The sequence below is a fragment of the Eriocheir sinensis genome, chromosome 47 (genome assembly GCF_024679095.1).
Source record: "Eriocheir sinensis breed Jianghai 21 chromosome 47, ASM2467909v1, whole genome shotgun sequence".
Lineage (NCBI taxonomy): Eukaryota > Metazoa > Arthropoda > Malacostraca > Decapoda > Varunidae > Eriocheir > Eriocheir sinensis.
Genome location: NC_066555.1, coordinates 9,239,613 through 9,265,179, shown reverse-complemented (window position 1 = coordinate 9,265,179; position 25,567 = coordinate 9,239,613). Strand labels below are relative to the sequence as shown.

Genomic DNA, 25,567 nt, shown 5'->3' with positions numbered 1-25,567 from the left:
GGGTAGTGGTAAAAGCAGTAGTAGTAATAGAGGCGGTGATGGCTTTGGTGTTGGTTGGTGGGAGTAACAGCAGTCCTCAAAATCCTTATATAAGGTCACATAAGCATCACACTCCAGCCAGGCGGGTAGTACAGATAAGAAGGAATCACTGACCAAAACTATATTTAGAATTTTAATCCTTTTGATGAAATGCATTTTCTATGTTTTTGTATTCACCATAAATCATATGAAACCAGAAAGTCTAAAATGTCATAATTTGTGTCTGAAAACAAGTTGGTAGTTTTACTGTGTATTCTGGAATTACTTGCAGCTTTATTTTCTTTGGATATGCTTTCAATAACATGCACATTTCAATAATTATTATCATAGTTTATCAACACAACCACAAAATTCCGTTCATTGCTGGTCTCTGTCCGCTCTTCATGACTCCAGTTCCGCGTTACCACTTTTTCCTCTTCCTTTTCTGGCAGCCTCAAGGGAATGTACATCAGACGCTTATTGTCGAAGAATTTGAGCCGGATGTCTTCAGACAGTTGATCGAATACATCCACACCGGGTGTGTTACTCTGCAGCCTCGGACCCTCCTTGGTAAGGCACAATCTCAACCTATCTCAGTAGGTGTTTCGTTAAGTTTTCTTTCGTAGGATCGTTGGTATTCTCCTTCCTTGACGTTATGAATGCAGCGAAGCTCTTATTTCCATTACATAAAAAAACACAAACTCTTTTTGCTGTAAAAATAATTATTATAATCTATTCCCACAACTTTTCTGCAATAAATTATAACACACTAGGTTGTGAAAAACATTAGTTAGGTACATGGTACATTATAGTATAGAATAGTATAGTCAGTGGTGGGCACCGCTAACCGAAAAGTTAGCTTCGCTAACTGGTAATTCACTAACTAAAAAGTTAGCTTCGCTTACAACCACTAAACTCATAACGAAATTAGTGGAAGCTAACGCTAACCGCTAACTTTTTGTTATATGGATTTAGCTTCGGTTTAGTATTTTGGCTCTAAAACCCCGTCTGTCCGTTAATGATGGTCTCCTTGGGGTAGCACATGACGCACCGGAAGTGCAAGACATTGGCGTTCGTCATATTTCTTGATTTAAGGACAAAGTACTTCTCCAGGTGAGGCCACGGGTTCTGGAACTTCTGGGACTCCTGGCCGTCAGCTTGAGGCGGAACAAAAACGTCCTCACTCGGGTCACCCTCCATGACGTCGATAACGATAAACAAGGTGACAATAATGAACGCGACTACACGGTGACAACGTCGCAGCTGAATTGAACAAAGAGCCCATCAAGCAACAACAAGAAGAGAAAGAAGCCTCCAGTTTATCCGAAGTCCGTATATTTTATCCAAGATTTCCCTCAAATTTACACATTATTTTACTTGTTTTCCATAACTGACAATTTTATTTTTACTATTTTAAGTTTACTTCTTGTCAGGTGGAAAATATCAAATTCTTGTTATTAAATCCCGAGTTCAAAGCGTTGGAAATGGAAGATGCATTACCCTAAAATACCAAAAAGTAATCCTAATAATTGTCCAATTACCCTACTTTAAGGCGTGATTTACCCAAAAGTGAAAGCCCTGGAGTTATTGTGCCATGTGGCTCAACTGGTGCTGTGTCTGCCCACAACGGACAAGATCAAACCTGTATGAATTTTTTAATGGACTTAAGTTGGCGGAACTTAACTTAGCGGAAGCTAATTGGTCCGCTAACTGTTTCGAAAGTTAGCGAAAACGCGAATCAGCTAACGAAAAAGTTAGCTTCACTAATTAGCGGTTAGCGGGCTAGCGGAAATGTGCCCACCACTGAGATTAATGTTCATGAAGAAAGTCCTTTAGAGCGGATTAAATGTTAAGGGCTATGGCACTACGCATTATGGGTCAGCAGCATCCAAAAATGTTAATTATTGATTCGAAATCTTATATTATGCACGTAAAAACTGACAACGGTTCTGAAATAAATATGTAGATAATAAGGTTTATCTGTTTCTATTCTTCAACTCTCCTGTCATTTGTTATTGAAGATTCATCAAAATCTCATTTCTAATGTTCCTTATACTATCTTATTTCCTTTAACCTTTTGTAACGTAAGTCATTCAACCAGTTACGATGCAGTGGTGGGCACGTTCTGGTAATCTGCTAATCTGAAAGTCTCTAAATTCCTAATGGGAACTCTTAGACTTTCAGATTTTAAATCCTTCCTTCCTTCTTCTCAGTTCCTGAAGCTTTAACTCAGTAGTACTCATTCACCTTAAACTTTAGGGTTGATGAATGCAGCTGACTACTACGGGCTAGATGAGCTGAGGAAAGGCTGCTCAGGGTTCGTGCAGTGCTGCATTAATGTGGACACTGTTTGCGCATTACTGGCATCAGCGGAGCGTTACATACAATACAAGTGTACCAAGTCCATGGTTCAAAAGGTAAGTAGCTCATCTCTGTTTTGTATTTTTAGATATCTTTGTCTATTCAAAATAGTCTTTAGGAATACAAAATATCATTCATTTATATTCTTCAGAGGTACTTATTGATGGAGAAATTTTCAAGATTAGGCCTATATAATATCCTAAAACATCTTGCTTATTTTCTTTTTCTTTGCTAATAAAAAAAGACACCTTGGTAACGCGTAAAACCGGTGAGGTTAAGAAAAAAATGTTTTTTTCTGTATCAAAGCTGTCCAAAAATGCACCAATTAATTAATAATCTGATCGGAAAATATTTTCAATGTTACTGAAGAATAAAAAGTGTAGCACTTTCCAGATGCCAGGGTTTAGTTGCTTTATAGTAATGTCCGCTTCAAATCTCATATCTGAGACTTATTTCACTTAAGGTGGGCGGAAGGGGGGATTTTATACGAATATTTTTGAAACTGTCAAAAAAAATTTTTTCTCTCATGGTATTGGTAAGTGTTTGGCGTTTCACGTAGTAAAGTTCTACAGCAATTTATTAACACAAAGCTTAAATCCCACGCTACATTGCGTCATCGCCTTGCTCGTGTTATTGTTCATGTTTTTGTTTTTTTCGTTTCGCTTATGGTGCCGGAAGGCGTGTGGTTGGCTCCAGCCCGCTATGACTCGGGCTAGTATTGATAGTGGCGCCATCTTGCTTGGGTATGCTGTGCATGGTGATATATTCGTTAGGTTTGTATAAATATGATTTTCTATTTCATATTTTGACGCTTGGCATCTGTAAGTCAGTGCGGCGTAGCCTTGCTCATGACTCCACCTTGAATGATCTTCTGTTACTGATGTGTAAGACAGACGCCGGCATGGAAAAAAAACAGGAAGACTAAATAGAGGAGGACGAAGATATCTGAGAAGGAATTCCAATATGGAACATTATAGATCTTTTTTTCAGTTTGGCAAGAATTGCATGAAAGCTGGCGACAATGTGGGAGGTGGCACCTCCTGATACCGTCGCCCTCGAGAGAATTATATATTTTTGGAGGGGGGACCGGATGCCAATTGCAATTCTCTAGTGTGCAGAAGACACATGCAATTGCTTGTGAAAGTTTTATATCTATCAAACAAGTGGCACAACACAGTGGATATGAAAAAAAAAACTTAAGACAGCCGTTATCTCAAAAAGTGGATATTTTGCTTTTAACTTCTTCTCATCCTAAGTTATAAATGCTGATATATTTTGCGTTTTGTCATATGAAAGAGCAAAAAAGGTCACCTTTGTGTACTGAGCAAATTTTCGAAGTTTTAAAGTAAGTAAAGTTGGAAGCATAAGCAATAGCTGCGCGTGGCGGCGGTACTCTTCTCCGTCCCGTTGACATTTTGACCCTGTGATGGGAGAGAACCCTTAACCCTACACAAAACCAGTGTGACGTCCGGGTTACCACAGTTTACCTTCACCAGGTTTCCCCAGGTACTGCCCATTTATCGACCATCCCGAAAGGAAGGATAAACAGTTTGGTAGGCTGTACAACGACTGCAGCCAGGCAGGGATTCCAACCCAGAGCCGCAGATTCATAGCCAGGGGCTATGAAATCTGACATATATGAAAAATTATTCGTCTTCTGTCAGAAACATTACTGAAGCTTCTCATCAGAATAAAGAGTTGACATTTCTAATAGCTTTTTTTCCAGATCATTTGACTGAAAATTACCGACTGTGAATTATTTTGTTTTATTCTCTCTCTCTCTCTCTCTCTGTAATTCAGCATTACCTGATCACGAACTGGACTCGTTACCGCAATCAAATACACTCCCATTTAGAGCAAGCTCATAATAGTTGATCTTCACACATCACACATCCCATCCATCTTGCTCAAGCGGGGGACAATAACAACTTGTCAGCGGAAAATTTCCGACCTGAGCGGGGTATCGAACCTCAGCCTGGTGGGCCGGACCGTGACGGACGTAGCTTTAGTCCACTGAGCTAATGAGGAAGAATTTATACTAGGAGATGTTACAAGTGGGTGGCTGTAAAATAATATGGGAGGCTGTGTAATGTCCCCATTATTGTTCATCATATGCCTAGAGGAACTAATAGTGAGAATTGGGTGGTCTGGAAAAAGAATATAAATTGGAGAAAAGAGATTACGATGCCTACGTACGCAGATGATGGTGTACAGATGGCAGAGAGCAGGGAGGAAATGGAAGAGATCCTGCTTATAACCAACACAATCCCAACACATATGGGAGGGACCTGAAATTTAATGAAAGGAAAGGTCATGTAGTTTTGTAGTGAAAGTAGGAATCAATGAGTATTTGGAAGTAACGTGTTAGAAGTAGTATGTAAATATGCATATATAAGAATAAAGTTAAACAAGAAAGGCATAGGCAGGGGAAAGTTAATGAAGGGAGGGCAAGGAGGATGTCAGGAATGACATGAAATGAATGCAAAAGAATGGTAAAAAAATATGATGTTGGTAGAAACTTAAGGGAAGGGGGTGACTGTGCTATATAGATCGGAAGTAACTCAATACAGAGAGGGGAACATTGCACAGCTTGAAAGGTACGAGGCGAAATAGGCAGGTGGGGATTAGGAGCCCCTGGGAGTGCTGCGGTAGGGACCATTAGAGGGGGCATTGAGGGAGCATATTCAAAGAAAGAATTATAAAAAGCAAACCAGGGATCCTTAAGAAAATTGAAAAATTCTGTGAAGAAAGACGAGCTAAGAAAATACTACAGGGGAATTGCAGAAATGTGGACCAGAGTCGTTATGGAGCATCCTTTGGAAATATCATGGTCAGTGACCTTGTTTTTGCCGATGATGCACTAATTCCGGCGGAGTCGCTGGAGATTTTGGTGATGGCTCTCGAGGCACTGCACGATGAATCGAAACCTTTGGGACTTCAGGTCTCCAGGACCATGGTGAAGGTACAGGTGTTTGGAGGTTGCTAGATGGAACAGTACAGTCTGTACATGCGTGTGGCGAGGACATTGAGATTTTGGAAAATTTCACATACCTTGGTAGCGTAGTTCAGAACAATGGTGAGTCTCGCCAGAAAGTCTTACGGCGGATTGACTTGGCCCACGGTGTTATGGACTCGCTCAGCACGAGTATATGGCGTTGTCGATACCTGTGTAGGACAGAGATCCGGATTTTCAAGTCGCTTGTGCTCCCCTTCTTATTCTATGGCTGGGAGACATGGGCACTAAACAGGGACTTGAAGAGGTTGATTGATGCCTTTGGTAATAATTATGTTTGTATGCAGAATCATGGGATATCGCTGGAATGGCTTTTTGTCAAACCGGCGACTATTCCTTGAGCCTCATTCAACATATATTGCCTGCATAGTCCGTCAGCGCGAACTCCGGGTATACGGGCATGTGGCACGTTACTCAGAAGCTGACCCTGCTCGTCGGGTTGTCTTTGTAAGAATGGAGAAGGCCAACGGGACGCCCATAGAGTTCGTAGATTGAGCAAGTCGATAGATCCTGTCAGGAGATACTCAGGATGGGAAAGTGGCCTGCATGAAGATTCACCCGGAGGGACCCCCGGACTTGGCGTTGTAGGGTGGGCGAGGTGACATGCCTCCCGGCGTATGCCCCCTTTGATTGACTGTCTGATTATTACAGAAGCCATGTTGAAAATCATTGATTAATTGGTTCAGACAACTGACAATTTTGTCTTTAATTAAGCTCTCGAGTGGCTAACCTACTTGTTAACCGTTTTTCAGGTGTTACTTTTAAGGTGGATTCGTATTAAGTGTTAAGTTTAAGGCGCGAACTGTTATTTCACTCGTCACAGGGCCGGTGTTACCGTGGCCTGCTTCACAAGTTGATTGTAGTAGGTGAGATAACACAATAGCCTTTAGTTAAGTGATGTGTGGCCGAGCGGTAGCCGTTAAGTTCACTTTGAGTTCACTTAATTCACTCTCTCTCTGGTATATTAAAAGTGTGATGAGTTTTAACTATATTAACAGTTTTACACAATAGTTACAAAGTTTATATGAGCGAGTCGCACGAAACAAAAGCCAGCCACACCACAGAGCGCGGACGGATGGTCACCGTCCGCCACCCGCTGCCCACTGTCTTCTCTCCCTGGTAGCTCGGGCGAACTAGTATTTATGTGCGTTGCTCCTTTCCCGGAAGTGTTGATCTTCCGGTTGATGACTTGAGATGATTTGTTATCATTTGCTGATTTAGTGTCAGCCAAGCATGTGTTCCCACGGCCATCAGCTCTGACGTGTTCCATAACATCCTGGCAAAGGCACTGAGCTTGTGCTTAGACACACACAGTCACACACTCACATGTACATTATAATATATACATTACATACTATTGAAGATTGAATATTGGGTCTGTAATTGCCTGATACCTTAAAATCGGTGTTACATTAGTCATTTTGAAATTCGAAGGGACGATGCCTGCCGCAATATCAAATAGAATGTGTGAGAGGAAATTATTTTGCTCTTCATTTCTTTAGGTGGTTTGGGATTACAATGAATTGTCTCGGACTTTTATTTATTTTACAGATTTGAAGAGCATGAAGAACCTCATCAATAGTTATTGCAAAGTTCGACAAATTATGAATGGGATTATCAGTAATACAATTGTCGTCGTTGATGTTGGTTATAATGGCGGTTGGACTGTAAGTGTTGAATACCGAGGAAAAAAATAAGTTCAACAAGTTCAAACGCGCAAGTTTTCAGTTACTAACTAACCGTCGCTGTCAGTTAACAGTCCAATCGCACTTCTGATCTCTTTTCTGTTGTTCATGTAACTGAAGAAGGACTTTGGATTGGTTTTACAGTTGATGGGAATATTTTCTTCATACCTACGCTTTGCCTGACATACTATTTTTTTTTCAATCGTCGCCTGACTTCATGATATAGTGTAATATTTTCGGGCGGGTTTTGCACTTTCTTTAGCCTAAATAACTGATGGGGTGTATACGACCCAGGGGGCGTCGCTTCACTCACTCACGGCCTCCACTCCCGACGGTCAAACCGAAGAAGCTCCCACGCCACCACCCTATCTGTCTCGTCCCTCCTGGCATGACTGATTGACTTGTCCCTGCCATGAGGTATGTGGGCGTCCCCTTGGTCTCCTCCACTCAGGGTTGACTCGTACGAAAACAACCCTGTGAGCATGATCGACATCCGGGGGGCGTGGCACCTGCCAACAAGCGGAGTTAGCGTTCACGGACTAAACTTGTAACAGGATTTGATTCAGTTTCATCGCGATGTCCCTGGTTCGACACGAAATCATTCCAGCGGTACCCCATGATCCTGCAAAAGCACATGGTACCAAGGGCATCAACACGCCTTTCCAAGTCATTGTTCAGTATCCAGGTTATACAGCCATACAGTAAGACAGGGAGCACATGCGACTTGAAGATTCAAGTCTTTATTTGCATGCATAGGTATCGCAAACGCCATATACTCATGTTGAGCTACTTCACAACACCGTGGGCAAGGCCAATCACCCGAGTGACTTCCCGTTTTGACCTACCATTGTTATGCACTACGCTATCACGATATGTGAAACTTTTGGTGACCTCAACATCATCACCTGCACTCGCATGAACAGACATCGAGCAAGAAATCCAGTGTACCGCATATTGTTGCTGCATTGAACAAATCTTATTCTTCATTTTGTATTTCTTATCTTTTATATATATATATATATATATATATATATATATATATATATATATATATATATATATATATATATATATATATATATATATATATATATATATATATATTTTCTTTTTACATTTTTTACATTTTAATCTTTTCCCCATATAATTTCTTTATTTTTAATGTTATAATCGTTTAAATGATCTTTTTTTTGTAAATCAAGACAGCATGTTATATATGTACATAACCTGCATGATATAACTTTCTTGATCAATAAACCTACAATTATTATTATTATTATTATTATTATTATTATTATTATTATTATTATTATTATTAATTCCTTTTTTTCAAGTTTACTCCCATTTTTATTACTCGGGTCATCCACGATGGCTGTACGGCACCATTTACTCGCCTAGATTCCATTGGCACTGTTGCCTTCGTAACCTCCAGGAGCTTATCTTTGAAGACGCTCCACGCCTTGTCGATTGTATTGTCGGTGAAGTTAAGTTGGTCCCAGGTCGCAGCGGGAAGCAGTTCACGGGCTAAGTTGAAATTTGCCTTTTTGTTGGAGGCATACACCATTGCTGAGCGTGGCTGCAGTGCTCATCTCCGTTGAATTGGCCTTTGAGCCTGTGGTGTGTAAAAACCCTTTACCTCGAGACACAGTGCCAGTGTAACATTCGGATTGGGACAATTTACCTTTCCCAGGTTTCCCTACATACCCATCAACCTGCTCCAAAGGAAGGATGAATAGCTGGGTGAGCAGCACGCTGACTGCCCCGTCCGCGGTTCGAACTACCGGCTACGGATTCGTAGCTAGGCACGCCGAGTGAGTTATTTAATTTTAAAGTAAAGCCATGCTTCCTCTGCGTAGGAATAATCTGATAATCGTATTGTTGTCAGTCTTTACCGGACTTCTGCTAAATTAGCACTTTTGAAATTCGGCAGAGAGAGAGAGAGAGAGAGAGAGAGAGAGAGAGAGAGAGAGAGAGAGAGAGAGAGAGAGAGAGAGAGAGAGAGAGAGAGAGAGAGAGAGAAGGGGCTTTCAAGAAAAATATTCATATCATCGAGATATTTTCTCAGTGTTAGAATGGTACGGAGAGGATATGTCGGTGATAGAATTTTTTTTCACCAGCGGTACTGGTACTACTATTGTACTGAATTTTTCAGTACTGGTATTACCGGTTCTCATATTAACGGTACCTGCCCAACCCTACAGTTAGCGTCACCGCCCAGAGGCCACTTCTGCGGCACTACCTGACACCACACCCCAGCACTATTGGCATGAAGGAAAAGTGATCCGGCTCACTTTCGCGGTAGATAGAAACGCTATTAATCGATCCGCAATTGCACATTCGTTATATATATATATATATATATATATATATATATATATATATATATATATATATATATATATATATATATATATATATATATATATATATATATATATATATATTTTTTTTTTTTTACAACAAAGGAGACAGCTCAAGGACACAAAAAAAGAAAATAATAATAAAAAAAGCCCGCTACTCCCTGCTCCCAAATAAGAATCAAAAGAGGTGGCCGAAAGAAAGGTCAATTTCGGGAGGAGAGGTGTCCTGATACCCTCCTTTTGAAAGAGTTCAAGTCGTAGGCAGGAGGAAATACAGATGAAGGAAGATTGTTCCAGAGTTTACCAGCGTGACGTGTGAAAGAGTGAAGATGCTGGTTAACTCTTGCATAAGGGATTTGGACAGTATAGGGATGAGCATGAGTAAAAGTCGTGTGCAGCGGGGCCGCAGGAGCGGGGGAGGCATGCAGTTAGCAAGTTCAGAAGAGCAGTCAGCGTGGAAATATCGATAGAAGATAGAAAGAGAGGCAACATTGCGGCGGAATTTAAGAGGTAGAAGACTATCAGTAGGAGGAGAGCTGATGCGACGAAGAGCCTTAGACTCCACTCTGTCCAGAAGAGCTGTGTGAGTGCAGCCTCCCCACACGTGAGATGCATACTCCTTACAAGGGCGGACAAGGCCCCTGTATATGGATAGCAACTGCGCGGTGGAGAAGAACTGGCGGAGACGATACAGAACGCCCAACCTCGAGGAAACTGATTTAGCGAGAGTGGAGATATGAAGTTTTCAGTTGAGATTTTGAGTTCAGGATAGACTGAGGATGTTTAGTGTTGAAGACGGTGACAGCTGAGTGTTGTCGAAGAATAGGGGATAGGTGTTTGGAAGATTGTGTTGAGTTGATAGGTGGAGAAATTGAGTTTTTGAGGCACTGAAGGATACAAGGTTCCTCCTGCCCCAATCGGAAATGATAGCAAGGTCTGAGGTTAAGCGTTCTGCAGCCTCCAGTCTGGAGTCGTGTACTTCCTGTTGAGAGGGTCTTCTATTGAAAGAAGTTGAATAATGCAGAGTGGAGTCGTCGGCGTATGAGTGGACAGGACAGTTTGTTATGGAAAGAAGATCATTGATGAATAACAGGAAGAGAGTGGGTGATAGGACAGAGCCCTGTGGAACGCCACTGTTGATAGGTTTAGGGGAAGAGCAGTGACCGTCTACCACCGTAGAGATAGAACGGCCGGAAAGGAAACTGGAGATAAAGGAACAGAGAGAGGGATAGAATCCGAAAGAGGGCAGTTTAGAAAGCAAAGACTGGTGCCAGACTCTACCGAAGGCTTTCCATATGTCTAGCGCAACAGAGAGAATGACCAAGAGTCAGTTAAGAGAGCAAGGAGATCACCAGTAGAAAGCCCCTTGCGGAATCCATACTGGCGATCAGATAGAAGGTTAGAAGTGGATAGGTGCTTTTGAATCTTCCGGTTAAGGATTGATTCAAAAGCTTTAGATAGACAGGAAAGTAAAGCTATAGGGCGGTAGTTTGAGGGATTGGAACGGTCACCCTTCTTAGGCACAAGCTGTACAAAGGCATACTTCCAGCAGGAAGGAAAGATAGATGTTGATAGGCAGAGACGAAAGAGTTTGACCAGGCAGGGTGTCAGCACAGAAGCACAGTTTATATATATATATATATATATATATATATATATATATATATATATATATATATATATATATATATATATATATATATATATATATATATATATATATGTATACACACACACACACACACACACACACACATTAGTGTGAACTATATATATATATATATATATATATATATATATATATATATATATATATATATATATATATATATATATATAGATAGACACACACACACACACACACACACACACACACACACACACACACACACATACATTAGTGCTGAACTATATATATATATATATATATATATATATATATATATATATATATATATATATATATATATATATATATATATATACACACACACACACACACACACACACACACACACACACACACACACACACACATACATTAGTACATAGTTCAGCATGCTCTCTAAAGACAGATCCTCTCTCTATCCACACCACACTACATTCACACAACATACACACCTTTTCCCAAAATTCAAATTTCAAAATGGCGCACCTTCAGTCGTCCTTCACCTTGCCTCGGAGTCCCCGCCTGGGGGGGACCACAAATTCCCTCAGGGAGGACTTCCCTTCTGGCTGCCGACCCGAGAGGCGTTTTGATAACTCCTCGAACCTCTTTCTTCTCAATTTCTGCAACATTCGCGGTCTTCGTTCTAATTTTCATTCAGTGGAACACCATCTCTCCTCCTCTAAACCTCACCTTCTCTTCCTCACCGAAACATAGGTTTCTGAGGCTACTGACACCAATCTCTACTCTGTTCCCTCCTACTATCACTATCCTAAATTTCAATCCAAAGCTGGATGTTGTGCCCACGTGCGCAACGACATCATTTGCTCTCGTGCCCACAACCTTGATTTTTCAGAATTTTCCACCATCTGGCTAAGACTTCATTGTCATTCTATTAATAAATACATCTGTGCTGTTTATTTTTCACCTAACTCTACTAACAATGTAAAATTCTTTGACTACTTGAACTCTAAAGTGGAGCACATCTTGACCCACTCTCCCTTCACTGAAATCTCCATCCTTGGAGATTTCAATGTTCACCACCAGCTTTGGCTTTCATCCTCTTTCACTGACCAGCCTGGTGAACAAGCCTATAACTTTGCTATCCTCAACGATCTACAGCAGTTGGTCCAGCACCCTACACGTATTCCCGACCGTCTTGGAGACAGGCCCAACATTCTAGACCTCTTCCTTACTTCAAACCCTTCTGCTTATTCTGTCAAACTGTTCTCTCCGTTGGGCTCCTCCGATCACAACCTTATTTCTGTATCCTGTCCTATCGCTCCTGTACACCCTCTGGACCCACCGAAGAGGCGATGCTTCTGGCATTCTGCTTCAGCTCGATGGGACGACCTGAGGATGTACTTTTCCGATTTCCCGTGGAATGATTACTGCTTCCAGGAGAGAGACCCCTATGTGTGTGCTCAGCGCATCACAGAGGTGATTGTCTCTGGAATGGAGGCATACATTCCACGTACTTTCTCTACTCCTCATGCTCAAAAGCCTTGGTTTAATCAAGCTTGTTCTCGTGCTGTGAAAGATAGAGAGGCAGCTCACAAAAGGTACCAGAGCCTTCGAGCTAATGCTAACCATGAACTTTATATTTCTGCCCGGAATCGTGCGAAATTTATTCTCCGACTAACCAAAAACTCTTTCATCTATAGAAAATCCCAAAACCTTGCTTTCTCTAATTCTTCCCGTGACTTCTGGCCTCTAGCCAAAGACATCTACTCCAACTTCACTTCTTCATCTTTCTCTCCTCTCCTCAGTCCTGACGGCAACACTGCCGTCTCATCTATCTCTAAGGCTGAACTCTCCTCTCAAACTTTCTGTAAGAACTCCACCCTGGACGATTCTGGGCATATTCCCCCTACTCATCCTCCCTCTGACTCTTTTATGCCTGTTATAAAGATTCTTCAAAATGATGTTTTCTATGCCCTCTCTGGCCTCAATCTTCGGAAGGCTTATGGACCTGATGGAGTGCCTCCTTGCTGACACCCTGCCTGGTCAAACTCTTTCGCCTCTGCCTGTCAACATCTACCTTTCCTTCCTGCTGGAAGTATGCCTTCATACAGCCTGTGCCTAAGAAAGGTGACCGTTCCAATCCCTCAAACTACCGTCCTATAGCTTTACTTTCTTGTCTATCTAAAGCTTTTGAATCAATCCTTAACCGGAAGATTCAAAAGCACCTTTCCACTTCTGACCTTCTATTGAATTTGGAGGTTGTGAAGCCACAATTGATTTCATTATGGTTTTCAACACATTGTTAGACATCATGAATTCTAGAAATCTTCACGCAACTAGCTACAAGTGTCCCATGAAACATTATAATGCTGATAAAATAAAAGATTTCCTGATATAAGCAGAAACATATATTAGATCACTTGCGTTCCCTGATGGGCAGCTCGTTATATCACCTAATAGGAAGACAGGCTTTCTTGGTTTTCTCTTCTGCATAAGAAGCCTACAGTATCTATATGAAACCTTAATTCCTACTCCAGAACCCACCCTTAAGTTATTGATGACATAAAATTTAGTCAGGACCATATTGAGTTGCTATTTGGACTGATAAGAGGTATGGGAGGTTGGAATAATAATCCATCAGTAAGGCAATTTTCTTCTGCATATAAGAAATTGCTCGTTCACAATGATTTACAAGATACTGTTCGAGGCATGCAACAATTTAGGGCAGGGGGCTATTAGTAAGCTAGTTATTTCAGTGCTGGCTTATTGCAACCAAAAAAACATATTCCCCACTATAACTAATCACATGTATGACACAGACCCTCAGGAAAACCACCTGCGTCTGTTAGTTAAGGCAGTTGCTTTGACATATTTGCAGGTACGGTTTAAGTATGATGCTACACAGATAACTAATAAATTAGCAAGTAATGTTAAGGTAAGGAGCCGTCAGTTGTACACCAAACTTATTCATTTCAGTGGCCAATAAATACAAACCAAACCTACTTTCAATTTCTCTTGTTAAATTTAGGATGGATGATTTTATAATAGTGTACTTATAATTATGTACTTTACAATTAACTAATAAATCAGGCATTATTAGTTGTGCTATGAATATCTATTATCCACAAGATATATAAAATCAGGATTCAGGTTACTTGAAAAATGGTCGTTAATGCATGTACGGATATTTGTATTTCTAGTATGTAGCTCATCGCACTGAAAATACTTATTTTCGCGCATGAGTACTTGTTTTAATACAATTAAATATTAATTTGAAAAGTACTTGGAATAATAATAAAAATGTCATAGTCTAAAAGCAAGAAAAAAGTTGTAGTACCTTAACAGACAGCGAAACAATTGATAAAAACATTAATAAAGCTACTGATACTAAGGGTTGGCGCGGCCATCCTGCCAGTCCTGGGCGTTGGCCAGCGAGGGCAAACTGGCTTCACTTTCCTGGGACACCTCACCCAGCTCGCGCCGTCTCCTCCTAATCCTACCTCCATGGTTCTTCCCCTAAACCTATTAACAGTGGTGTCCCACAGGGTTCTGTCACCCACTCTCTTTCTGTTGTTCATTGATGATCTTTCCAAAACGAACTGTCCTATCCATTCTTACGCTGATGACTTCACTATGCATTACTCAACTTCTTTTAATAGAAGACCCACCCACGACTCAAGACTGGAGGCAACAGAACGCTTAGCCTCAGACCTTACTATTATTTCCGATTGGGGCAAGAAGAAACTGGTGTCCTTCAACGCCTCAAAAACACAGTTTCTCCACCTATCCACTCGACACAATCTTCCAAACAACTATCCCCTATTCTTTGACAACACTCTGCTATCACCTTCTTCAACACTAAACATCCTCGGTCTATCCTTAATTCAAAATCTCAACTGGAAGTTTCATATATCTTCTCTTACTAAATCAGTTTCCTCGAGGCTGGGCGTTCTGTACCGTCTCCGCCAGTTCTTCTCCCCCGCACAGTTGCTATCCATTTACAGGGGCCTTGTCCGCTCTCGTAGGGAGTATGCATCTCATGTGTGGGGGGGCTCCACTCACACAGCTCTCCTTGACAGAGTGGAGTCAAAGGCTCTTCGTTTCATCAGCTCTCCTCCTCATACTGATAGTCTTCTACCTCTTAAATTCCGCCGCCATGTTGCCTCTCTTTCTATCTCCTATTGATATTTTCATGCTGACTGCTCTTCTGAACTTGCTAACTGCATGCCTCCCCCCCTCCCGCGGCCCCGCTGCACACGACTTTCTACTCATGCTCACCGCTATACTGTCCAAACCCCTTATGCAAGATTCAACCAGCATCTTCACTCTTTCATCCCTAACGCTGGTAAACTCTAGAACACTCTTCCGTCATCTGTATTTCCTCCTGCCTACGACTTGAACTCTTTCAAGAGGAAGGTATCAGGATACCTCTCCTCCCGAAATTGACCTCTCTTTTTGGCCACTCCTTTGACTTCTATTCAGGAGCAGTGAATAGCGGGCTTTTTTTAATATTTTTCTCTACGCCCTTGAACTGTCTCCTTTGCTGTAAAAAAACAAAACACACACACACACACACACACACACATATATATATATATATATATATATATATATATATATATATATATATATATATATATAGAGAGAGAGAGAGAGAGAGAGAGAGAGAGAGAGAGAGAGAGAGAGAGAGAGAGAGAGAGAGAGAGAGAGAGAGAGAGAGAGAGAGACTGCAACAACCCAATGGCCTCCAGCGCGGTGACCAATTAGCTTATCAGTGGCTCAGTTGGTTTACTGACCCGATTTCCACTAAGAATGCTCCGATTCGATCCCCTGCATTCCGTGGAGTTGCATCAAGGGATGTATGGGGATTTGAATTGTGAAAAAGATAAATTTGATAAAAGGAACACACTGAACCACACGCTGACATGAAATAGATAAATTAAATGTGTGAATTATCTTCTAAGCTCCCTTTATCCTACATTACGCTAAGCTTAATTCCTGGCCAGAAGTGAAAAAACCTTAACTATGAAATAGCGAATCCGAGGAGCATTGTTGCTGAGGTATTCTTATCAGCGGCAGGTAATGGTAACTGGACAGCTGTTGGATAATCCTGGGCTAAATCGGAAGGACTTGGCGTTCCTTTGGTGCTCTCGACAAATATGGTTTAACAGTGAAGTCAGTATGAAGAAAAGTGACGTTAATATCACAACGGGTAGCGGCAAAAGTTTAATATGGTGATGGATAGATTATTATTGGAGTGGTAAATATTTACCAAGAATCTATAATTTTGGTGACGTAGCGATGCCAAATCGCCGAGAAGGTGAGACGCCATGTTTGGAGACGGATTTTCAGAAGCGGTGAAAGCGTTAAAATCCTCTTGCAGGAGATTCTTCCAATTAATTTACCCATTACCATATTTACATTAATAATATACATAAATTTAATTATTATGGAATAATTTCCAGAACGAGGTCAGGGGGGATGACTTTACCACCATATGTTGTAAGTGCCTTGTGAACAATAATTAAATGTATTTCATAGAACAAATTGTGAATTGGTTGGATACGTAAATGATGACACGCTTCAAGTTAGATAAACACTCCCTAACTCCAACTACAACAAAATAACTGTACTCACGTGGTCTAGATGTAGAACCAGCGTAGAGCGTTACAAAGATCAATTCCCTATACCACGGATCCGTAATATAAACAGGGATTTCGGTGATATATTAATCGCCCGGAAATCACTGAGAAAATCAGTAGAATGTATTTAGTTCTGGTGGTTTATGGAGTGGGCGAAGTTTATCGGAGACGGATGAGTTTCCTGCAGGCAGATGTCCTCCCCAGTGATTTTCTTAAAGGCAAAGAGATCGGAAGGTGTGCTGAAAGGCAATTAATTATTTAGATTCTGCCACCAACGGAACCTGCCAGTACCCCGCGGAGATCAAGCGTGTAAAAGACTTATTTCGGGGGCCGATTAACACTGAAATATTTTAGAAGTGGCAGTGGGTATCTTTGTTGACGTTTATTTATTTGCTGCAAATACACAACGGGACGACATCAATGACATCCTGTGCTAGCATGTCACTGACTGTCGAGTTGTTTGCGTTGGGAGTGAGGGAACCTATATGCTGCGCCGTATTTAGTTGTAGCGGAATGTGGTGTACCACTACTTTGGTCACCCCCAGGGATGACATGGTAGTGATATTACGGAATGCGTGAGTAAATCTATTATTTTTCCTTTATCTCTGGACACTCGATATTGTTGAGATAGGCTGGTAAGGCTTCTTTGACCTTTTTTGGCACGTGCCGCGACGTTAGTCGACAAAGAAGGCGGAATATCTCGCAACTCTGTCACACTTCCGATGCGCACTGGGGGCAGGACAGAGTTTATGAAATATGTACTTCTGCGTAGAGTAAAGAAAGACTGATTTGGATTCTGAATGAATGATGGTCTGAGGCCGGTATTATCCACACTGCATAATGTGGACTCCATATAGAGATGTTTCACTTTCAACGATTTAGACACACTGATAGCCTCACACACACCATGCACACCTGTAAGTCTCAATGTGACCAATGTAGATTCGTGGTTAAATAGAGCCACTCAACCCCATGGAGGAAAATCCCTAAGGGAAAGAGGCTGGACCTTAAGCCTGAGCCACCACGCGGGACCCACAGCACCTGCACGCTGAATCCATAGCACCTGCACAAACAAAATACTCAGTGTGAAAACAGACGAAACTGCTTTTAATTTCAAAATATCTTGGTCAGTATCGTAGTATACTATCACTATCCTGAATAAAATTTAATAAGAAAAAAACAGCCAACAAGTCTCCGCCACAAACTAATCCCTCACCTGGGACCTAACATTTCTTCCAGCAGGTAAAGAGAACGGCAGTGCCTATGGAATCCAGGAGGATAAAAGGTACCTTGGAACCATTGTGGATGACCACAGAAATCAAAAGGGCATGCAATGAAATTGAAGACTTAAACTTGAACATGAACTTGAAAAAAAATGACATGTCTGAAACCTGTGCACGGTACTAAACCTGCCTCATAACCCAGGCGGGTAAATGGTACCCTGGATCCACCGTGAATGACCACAAATCAAAAGGTCAGTGAACTTGAAGAAAAGGAATTATAACTTAATGAAATAAAATGACATGGCCGCAGCCTGTGTACGAAACTAAAGCAGCCTCAGAATCTGCATGTTAAACACTCATTAGGAATAGTAAACGCTACTACGAAAAATAAACAGCGCAAGAAGTCAACCCCCCCCGATATTTTTTCCACATTCATAAAACAAAGTAGAAAACAATGTTGGTCCTTGATAGATGAGACCGGGTCACCAACCGAGGACAGTAAACACATGGCCAGAATCCTCAACAGTAACTTCGCATTCATGTTCATGGCTGAGAACATCGAAACCATTTCCAAGGGCCCTACCCCGTCGGCATATTACGAATATCTCTACTAGTAGGGTCCCAGAGTGACGCTCGGCTGTAGCTTTGAAACTAGCCTGGACAATACTCTCATTGTCATTCCGACAGATATTTACTTGACATGGCTGATTCTCACTAAACCTTACCTAACCTAAAGTAACGTAACTTAACGAAACCTGACCTGTTCAAAGGTGGGGTCTACTTAAAAGTAGAAAGATCGGGAAAACACACCCCGTCGAGGAGGATCACACCCTTGGAAATTGATACGACATGCGACCAAGATGTGAAAGTACGTGGACAAACTACACGAACGAGTCAACAGTCAACTTGCCTGCGTGATTATTGAAGATCACTCACTGGCATATTAACTGGTCACTACAATCAAACAAGGGATCTGAAGACTGGAAAATGGCGAACGCAACATAGATTTTCGTAAAAGGAGATAAGAGCCGATAAGCAGGCAGAATCCTCGAGAAAATAATAAGAGACGATTTTTTTCAGTTTTCTAGCAGATAATAATATTATTTCCGATACTCAGAAAGGTTTCAGAAATAAGAAAAGAAATGAAAGAAAATGACACGGCCGCAGCCTGTCTACGGTACTGAAACAGCCTCAGAACGTGTTCAACCCTCGTTAGGAATAGTAAACACTACTATGAAAAACAGTTGGATTTCACCCAAGGTATATGTGCAAACTGGGACGATCATATCCCTTGCGACGTTTTTAATTAATTTGGACTTCCAGAAGGTCTTCAACAAGGTACCACACGATCGACTCCTTAGGGTCGATTCACACGACCCGTTTTGGTTCCGACAGGCAGGCAGTCGGTTTGACGCCGTCAGGATTTCTAACGTGAACGACCCGTCATACTGCCGGTGGCAGCCGGATGACGGGTCGTCTAAACGACTACATCAAAATGGATGTATGAATTATTGACGTCGTTAAGCCAGCGGAATCCTTATTGGAACCAAAACGGGTCGTTTGAATCGGCCTTAAAAAGGTTCAAAAATAGTAACCAAATACAAAACATGTATAGCAAACCTTTGCAGGTCGTGCAAAATGATTCCACCCAACAAGTAGTTCAGGGCAGATATCGAGAAAATATCATTTCGTTCAACATACCCAGCAGGAAAGGTTTTACTTGACAAAGTGATAGGATAGACCTTCTGGAACACTCCCAGGTAGTTCGTGGATCCAAATTGTGGTGTTACTTAAAATTTATGGACCATTTTTTTAATTTTAGTGAGAAAAAAATCGTCACATAGTCACCTCATATTATTTACAAGTACACGACTTATTTTGGGAAACAAATATAAGTGTTATATGTCATATTTTTCACAACAAAACTGTCTATCATTCCACATATATGGAGTTTTCTACTTCACCTGTGAAAAGGACGGTACACCAAATTCCAATGAAGTGGCGAAATTGATTTTCCTTGTTAATAGGTTTTAATGATACTTTTGTATTACTTTCATACAACACATAATGATGTTTTTAACACATTAAAAACATCCCCTACTATCCTATTATATACTGTGAGAATTTAAGCTTGATACATGCATTAAACTTACCACAGAAGGGAAATGCTTATCAAGCTCCCATGGCCCCACCACACCGGACACATTTGGTGCCGGCCCAAGCAGGGCCACAACTACATGTTCGATTGTATCAGGACCTTTTAAACATTGATGTAAATATGTATTTAGGCGTGTATGTTGTGGGTTAACCTTTAAAGGGAAAACCCGGGTGTATGGTGAAAACGGTTCTCCCCGAACGGTAATGTTTTGACGTTTTCCCGAAAAATGCTCACTTTCCATTATCAATTTCACGGCTCTCCCGAACCCAGTAGCTTGAAATTTGTGAGCATTCGCTTCATTCATCCTTCCTCTTCAATCTGACACAAACCCGAAGTCTCTACGTCATGTTGTGATGTGATAAAGTGCAGTAACTTTTGGCTCGGAGCAAGCCTGTCTTCGCAGTGCTGCATTGACTGCATGGGGTTGGCGCGATGTAGCTAGAGGAGGCTTATGAGAAGTCGAGACACTCGGGCACGGAATCAGACGAGGAAGACACACACACACACAAAAAAAAAACCTATTCTTGCCATTATTACAGTCATAGACACACTGAGAATACTACGAATGAGTTGTGTGGCAGCCTAGGGGTCACGTTGACTCAAAAGTTTGCACGCAAACCTCAAAATTACTGTGAAAAAGGCAGACCGGAAAAACCCGTCACCCGCCCTCTATGTGACAACCGGAAAAAAACCGTCATATATATATATATATATATATATATATATATATATATATATATATATATATATATATATATATATATATATATATATACATATGCTCAAAATCTCAACTGGAAACTTCACATCTCCTCTTTCGCTAAATCAGCTTCCTCGAGGTTGGGCGTTCTGTATCGTCTCCGCCAGTTCTTCTCCCCCGCGCAGTTGCTATCCATATGCAGGGGCCTTGTCCGCCCTCGTATGGAGTATGCATCTAACGTGTGGGGGGGCTCCACTCACACAACTCTTCTGGACAGAGTGGAATCTAACGGCCGTACCATAATGCAGCCTTCTCGACTATAGAAGCTCTTCGGCCAATTTCTCATACCATAATCTTCGAGGGGCCCTCTCCGTAAGCGAAGGAAAGGTGTTGACGGGCGAAATTGTTGGAATCTGGCAAGGGGTCGAGATAGGTACATCTTCGTGAGCCCCTTCATATATTTTATGCGTCAATTCTGCATTTCTCGCATTAATATAGTAATAAATGATCCAGGAATTATAATAATACGTATTTGATCTAATATGAATCTGCAAAAGTTTTTTAAATAAATGATTTAAAATTTTGTTTAAGACTTTAGGGTTGTATCATGATTTTTAACCCTTGCCGAGTTGCCGTGTCAACACGCCTCCTTGGTCAACTCAAGGAGCTAGGTAGTCTTTTCCTATAGCTCCGATGGGGCTCGAGCACTTTTCTAACGGCTCCTTGCTTGACGGGATGGTAGCGAGGGGCAGAGAAGTGACAACGCCGGGCACATGTGGACTCCCTGGCTGTGTGCGTGGAGAGAGGTGGAAATCAAGGGGTGCTGACGTCACTCACAGCCTCCCTTCTCGTAGGCCTAGTGGAAACACGGGCCGCGCAGGGATGCCAACCCTATCACTCACGCTATATGTTCCCAATTATACCTATATTTGCCTTTCAATCAACAATTTTCTTCGTGATTATACATTGAAAAATATGTATGATTACACTAATATATGTAAAATGCTTCAATTATCAATATTTCCGTGTAGAGATGTTTACAGAGGCTACCAACCCAACTCGGAAGAAGCTCTAGCGGAGGATAGGACCGATACCACCTTATAGTATCCCGCAGAAAGAGGACACCGTTTAAGGGAAGAGGAGGAGGAAGGTTAAGGGGCTGCCTAATGGTACGGCGGTAAGGCTCTTCGTCTCATCAGCCCTTCTCCTCCTACTGATAGTCTTCTACCTCTTAAATTCCGTCGCGATGTTGCCTCTCTTTCTATCTTCTATCGATATTTTCATGTTGACTGCTCTTCTGAACTTGCTAACTGCATGCCTCACCCCCTCTTGCGGCCCCGCTGCACACGACTTTCTACTCATGCTCAAACCCCTTATGCAAGAGTTAACCAGCATCTTCACTCTTTTATCCCTCACGCTGGTAAATTCTGGAACAATCTTCCTTCATCTGTATTTCCTCCTGCCTACGACTTGAACTCTTTCAAGAGAAGGGTATCAGGACACCTCTCCTCCCGAAATTGACCTCTCTTTCGACCACCTCTTTTGACTCTTTTTTAGGAGCAGCGAGTAGCGGGCTTTTTTATTTATTATTGTTTCCTTTTGTTTGTGCCCTTGAGCTGTCTCCTTTGTTGTAAAACACACACACACACACACACACACACACACACACACACACACACACACACATATATATATATATATATATATATATATATATATATATATATATATATATATATATATATATATATATATATATATATATTTGGTTTCAAAAGAAAGCAAATTAAATGTATTATTCATAAATGGGAAGAAATAGGGTTGAATACTAAATAAAATAGGCGCTTAATATAGGTTGATTTATATAGTGAAATGATTATATATAAAATAGTAACTTTTATGTAGATATCTTAAAATGATTTCAATACAATTTCAATACAAGATAGTCAACATATTGAAGTGTTCAAATATGAATTTTTATGCAGATATATTAATTTTCATGGCGTCAGGAAGGTTTTTGGTCACGGCGCGTGAAATGAGTCAGATTCGGCGAATTTTCGTCGCGATTTCTGGTCAAGCTCGAGCAAAAACTACTGAAGCTAGGAAGGCGTGCTTGGTGGCAAATGAAAGTTCTTTGAATACAGATTAATAACCAGAAAAAAAAATTGAAAAGCACTAAATAAATAAAAAAAAAGTTATATGCAAAAAGCTAGGACGTGCCCAAGTCGCGGCAAAGGGTCGAAAACCAGGCTATATTGTAATGGCTCGACGACAAACTTGGAATCGAGCTATCAAATATCCTTCGACCTGGTCAGACTACCTTGCCAAGAGGGGCTACATGCCAAATTACAGCCTTCTAGAGGCACTAGACAAATAATGGCAAAGTGTCTGGAATTCGTCAAAATCGCTCTCAAAAGGGTTTACGTTTCGAGCTCGAGCGACGAAACTACTGGGAGTAGGGAAATGTTATGCATCATATTGGAAAGCACATTGGTAGTTTCTTTTCAGAGCCGTTTTTTGCGAATTTATTCGATTTTTTACCCTTTCGAGTCGGTTTTTGAGCCCGGTCGCTTACTAATTACAGCCCTTTCATTTTTGCCGTCGATTGATACCAAAAACATTTCTGTAGCCCCAGAAATAAGGGAGTTATGATGATTCGCACCAAAGCGTTTGATTTTCCAAAATTCGCGGTTTAATGACAAGGGCGCCACAAAATCAAGAGTCCGCCGTCCATTACTTGAGATGTCACTGCTGTGAGACATGGACACTGAATAACTTGGAGAGGTGTGTTGATACCGAGTGCTTTCGTAGGATCATGGGATATTACTTGAATGACTTCGTGTCGAACCTGCGACTACGTCGTGAAATTGAGCTAGGTTGTTATACAAGCTTAGGTTGTGAACGCCAACTCCGATATGGGCATTTGGTTTCCGGGGCGTCGATCCTGCTAATAGGGTTGTTTCATGTACGAGTCAAGCGTGAGTGGAGGAGATCAAGGGGATACCCACGTAAATCATGGCTATATATAGTAAGACGATCAATCCTTGAAGGGGCTTCCTGGAAGGGCATTTGTATGGAGCCTTGCCCGGATTGACTGTCTGGGGTGGAATCGGCGGATGAGTGAAGCGACGCCCATCCTGGAGTATGCTTTCCGTTAGTCCTAAAGGAGTTCAACAACATCGATCGCACCAAGTTCATTGAGCTACAAACCAACTCAAGAAATAATGGTCTACCTATTCAAGCTAGGCGGTGTAACACAGACACTGGACGATTTTCTTTTCAAACTGAATCATCCGCCACTGGAACAACATTCCTGCAAAAGTAGGAAGTGCAAACATCAACTGCTTTAAAAAAATTAATCGACCGCTACTTCGCTTCGACAGAAGTCATCTGAACGTACTTTCAAAGTGGTTTCATCTGCTCTGCAGGCATTGAAGTTGACAATCGAACAGACGAAATCATTAGAGCGGGCAACCTTGTAATGAGCCAGCACAGCATTATTTTGCCCCTTATTTCAATGTTTACATGTTTACATGTTTTGTAAGTAAACTCTGGAACAACCCTGCTTTGTATGTATTCCTCCTGCCTTTTCTTTCAAGAGGGAATATTCAAGATATCTCTTCAAACGCTTCTGACCCTCTCTTCCGGCCACTACAGCTGTGTTCTATACGTATATATAGAAGTAGTGTTCAGCGCGGTTTTTTCCTTTTTTGCCGTAACCTGCTTCCTTTATCATATTGTAAAACACACACACACACACACACACACACACACACACACACACACACACACCGCTCAGGTAGTTCAGTGGTTAAAGCTCTGCACTGCAAGGTTCCAGCCTTGCAGGCGAAGGTTCGAGCCCCGCTCAGGCCCGGATTTTTCCGCTGACAAGGAGTGGTTATTGTCTTCCCTTGAGGAAGGAGGATGGTTTATGTGGTGGGTCGGGAGGGTACTCGGTGACGATGACGAGTTCAACTCGTGATCAGGTTAAAGGGAACCACACACACACACACACACACACACACACACACACACACACTGTACAGTGGCGTACCCAGAAAATTGAAAAGGGGGCACTATATATATATATATATATATATATATATATATATATATATATATATATATATATATATATATATAAATATATATATATATTATATTCATATAACATGTATAATCTTCATTTAAACAGGCTACTGCTGTAATACATATCTTTACAAGATACATGAAAACTGGGTCAGGTATTTTATGAATATAAAAAAAAATTAACTAGATGAATTAGATTAGTTACTGTTAACAACAATACATTGAAACTTGTTTACCTCAGATTTATGCGTCTGTTCTTACGTGCAAATTCATCAAGGACTTCATGATCAGGATTTGTGTCACAATAGACCTCTAGAGTAAGGCCAGTCCATTTAAACGACTTTCACTCATTGTGTTCCTAAGGTATGTTTTAAGCAATTTAAGGGCACTTAATGATCGCCAACAGGTAGGGTTGTAAAAATCTACAATAAGGTGGAAAAATTTGGTTATGTGCCCAATTTTTTGGCACATGCCAATGTCTCAACAACTTGCTTTGACCTCTCATGAGATTCACGACGCTTCCAATAACTCTGCCCCCGTAGATATTCATCTTCAATGAGATCTGCATCTCCATCAAGAAATTCTCCATAAAATTCAACTGCCTCCTTCAGTTCACTAAAATCAGTATCAACTGAAAGAGAGGGAACAAGATTTCCCAACAAAAAACTCCTAATGTGTTTAGATGCAA

The 25,567-nt window shown here is 41.2% G+C and overlaps 1 protein-coding gene across 4 annotated transcripts in view; it reads left to right on the top strand.

Annotated features, from left to right (window-relative positions):
* The window catches only part of LOC126981370 (serine-enriched protein-like), a 199,036-nt gene that overhangs the window by 129,050 nt on the left and 44,419 nt on the right, over positions 1–25,567 (top strand). For all 4 annotated transcript variants that reach the window (XM_050832394.1, XM_050832395.1, XM_050832397.1 and 1 more), the window contains 2 exons: positions 471–588; positions 2,278–2,435. In XM_050832394.1, coding sequence (XP_050688351.1) covers positions 471–588; positions 2,278–2,435 — 276 coding nt within the window. The remainder of the gene's footprint in view (positions 1–470; positions 589–2,277; positions 2,436–25,567) is intronic.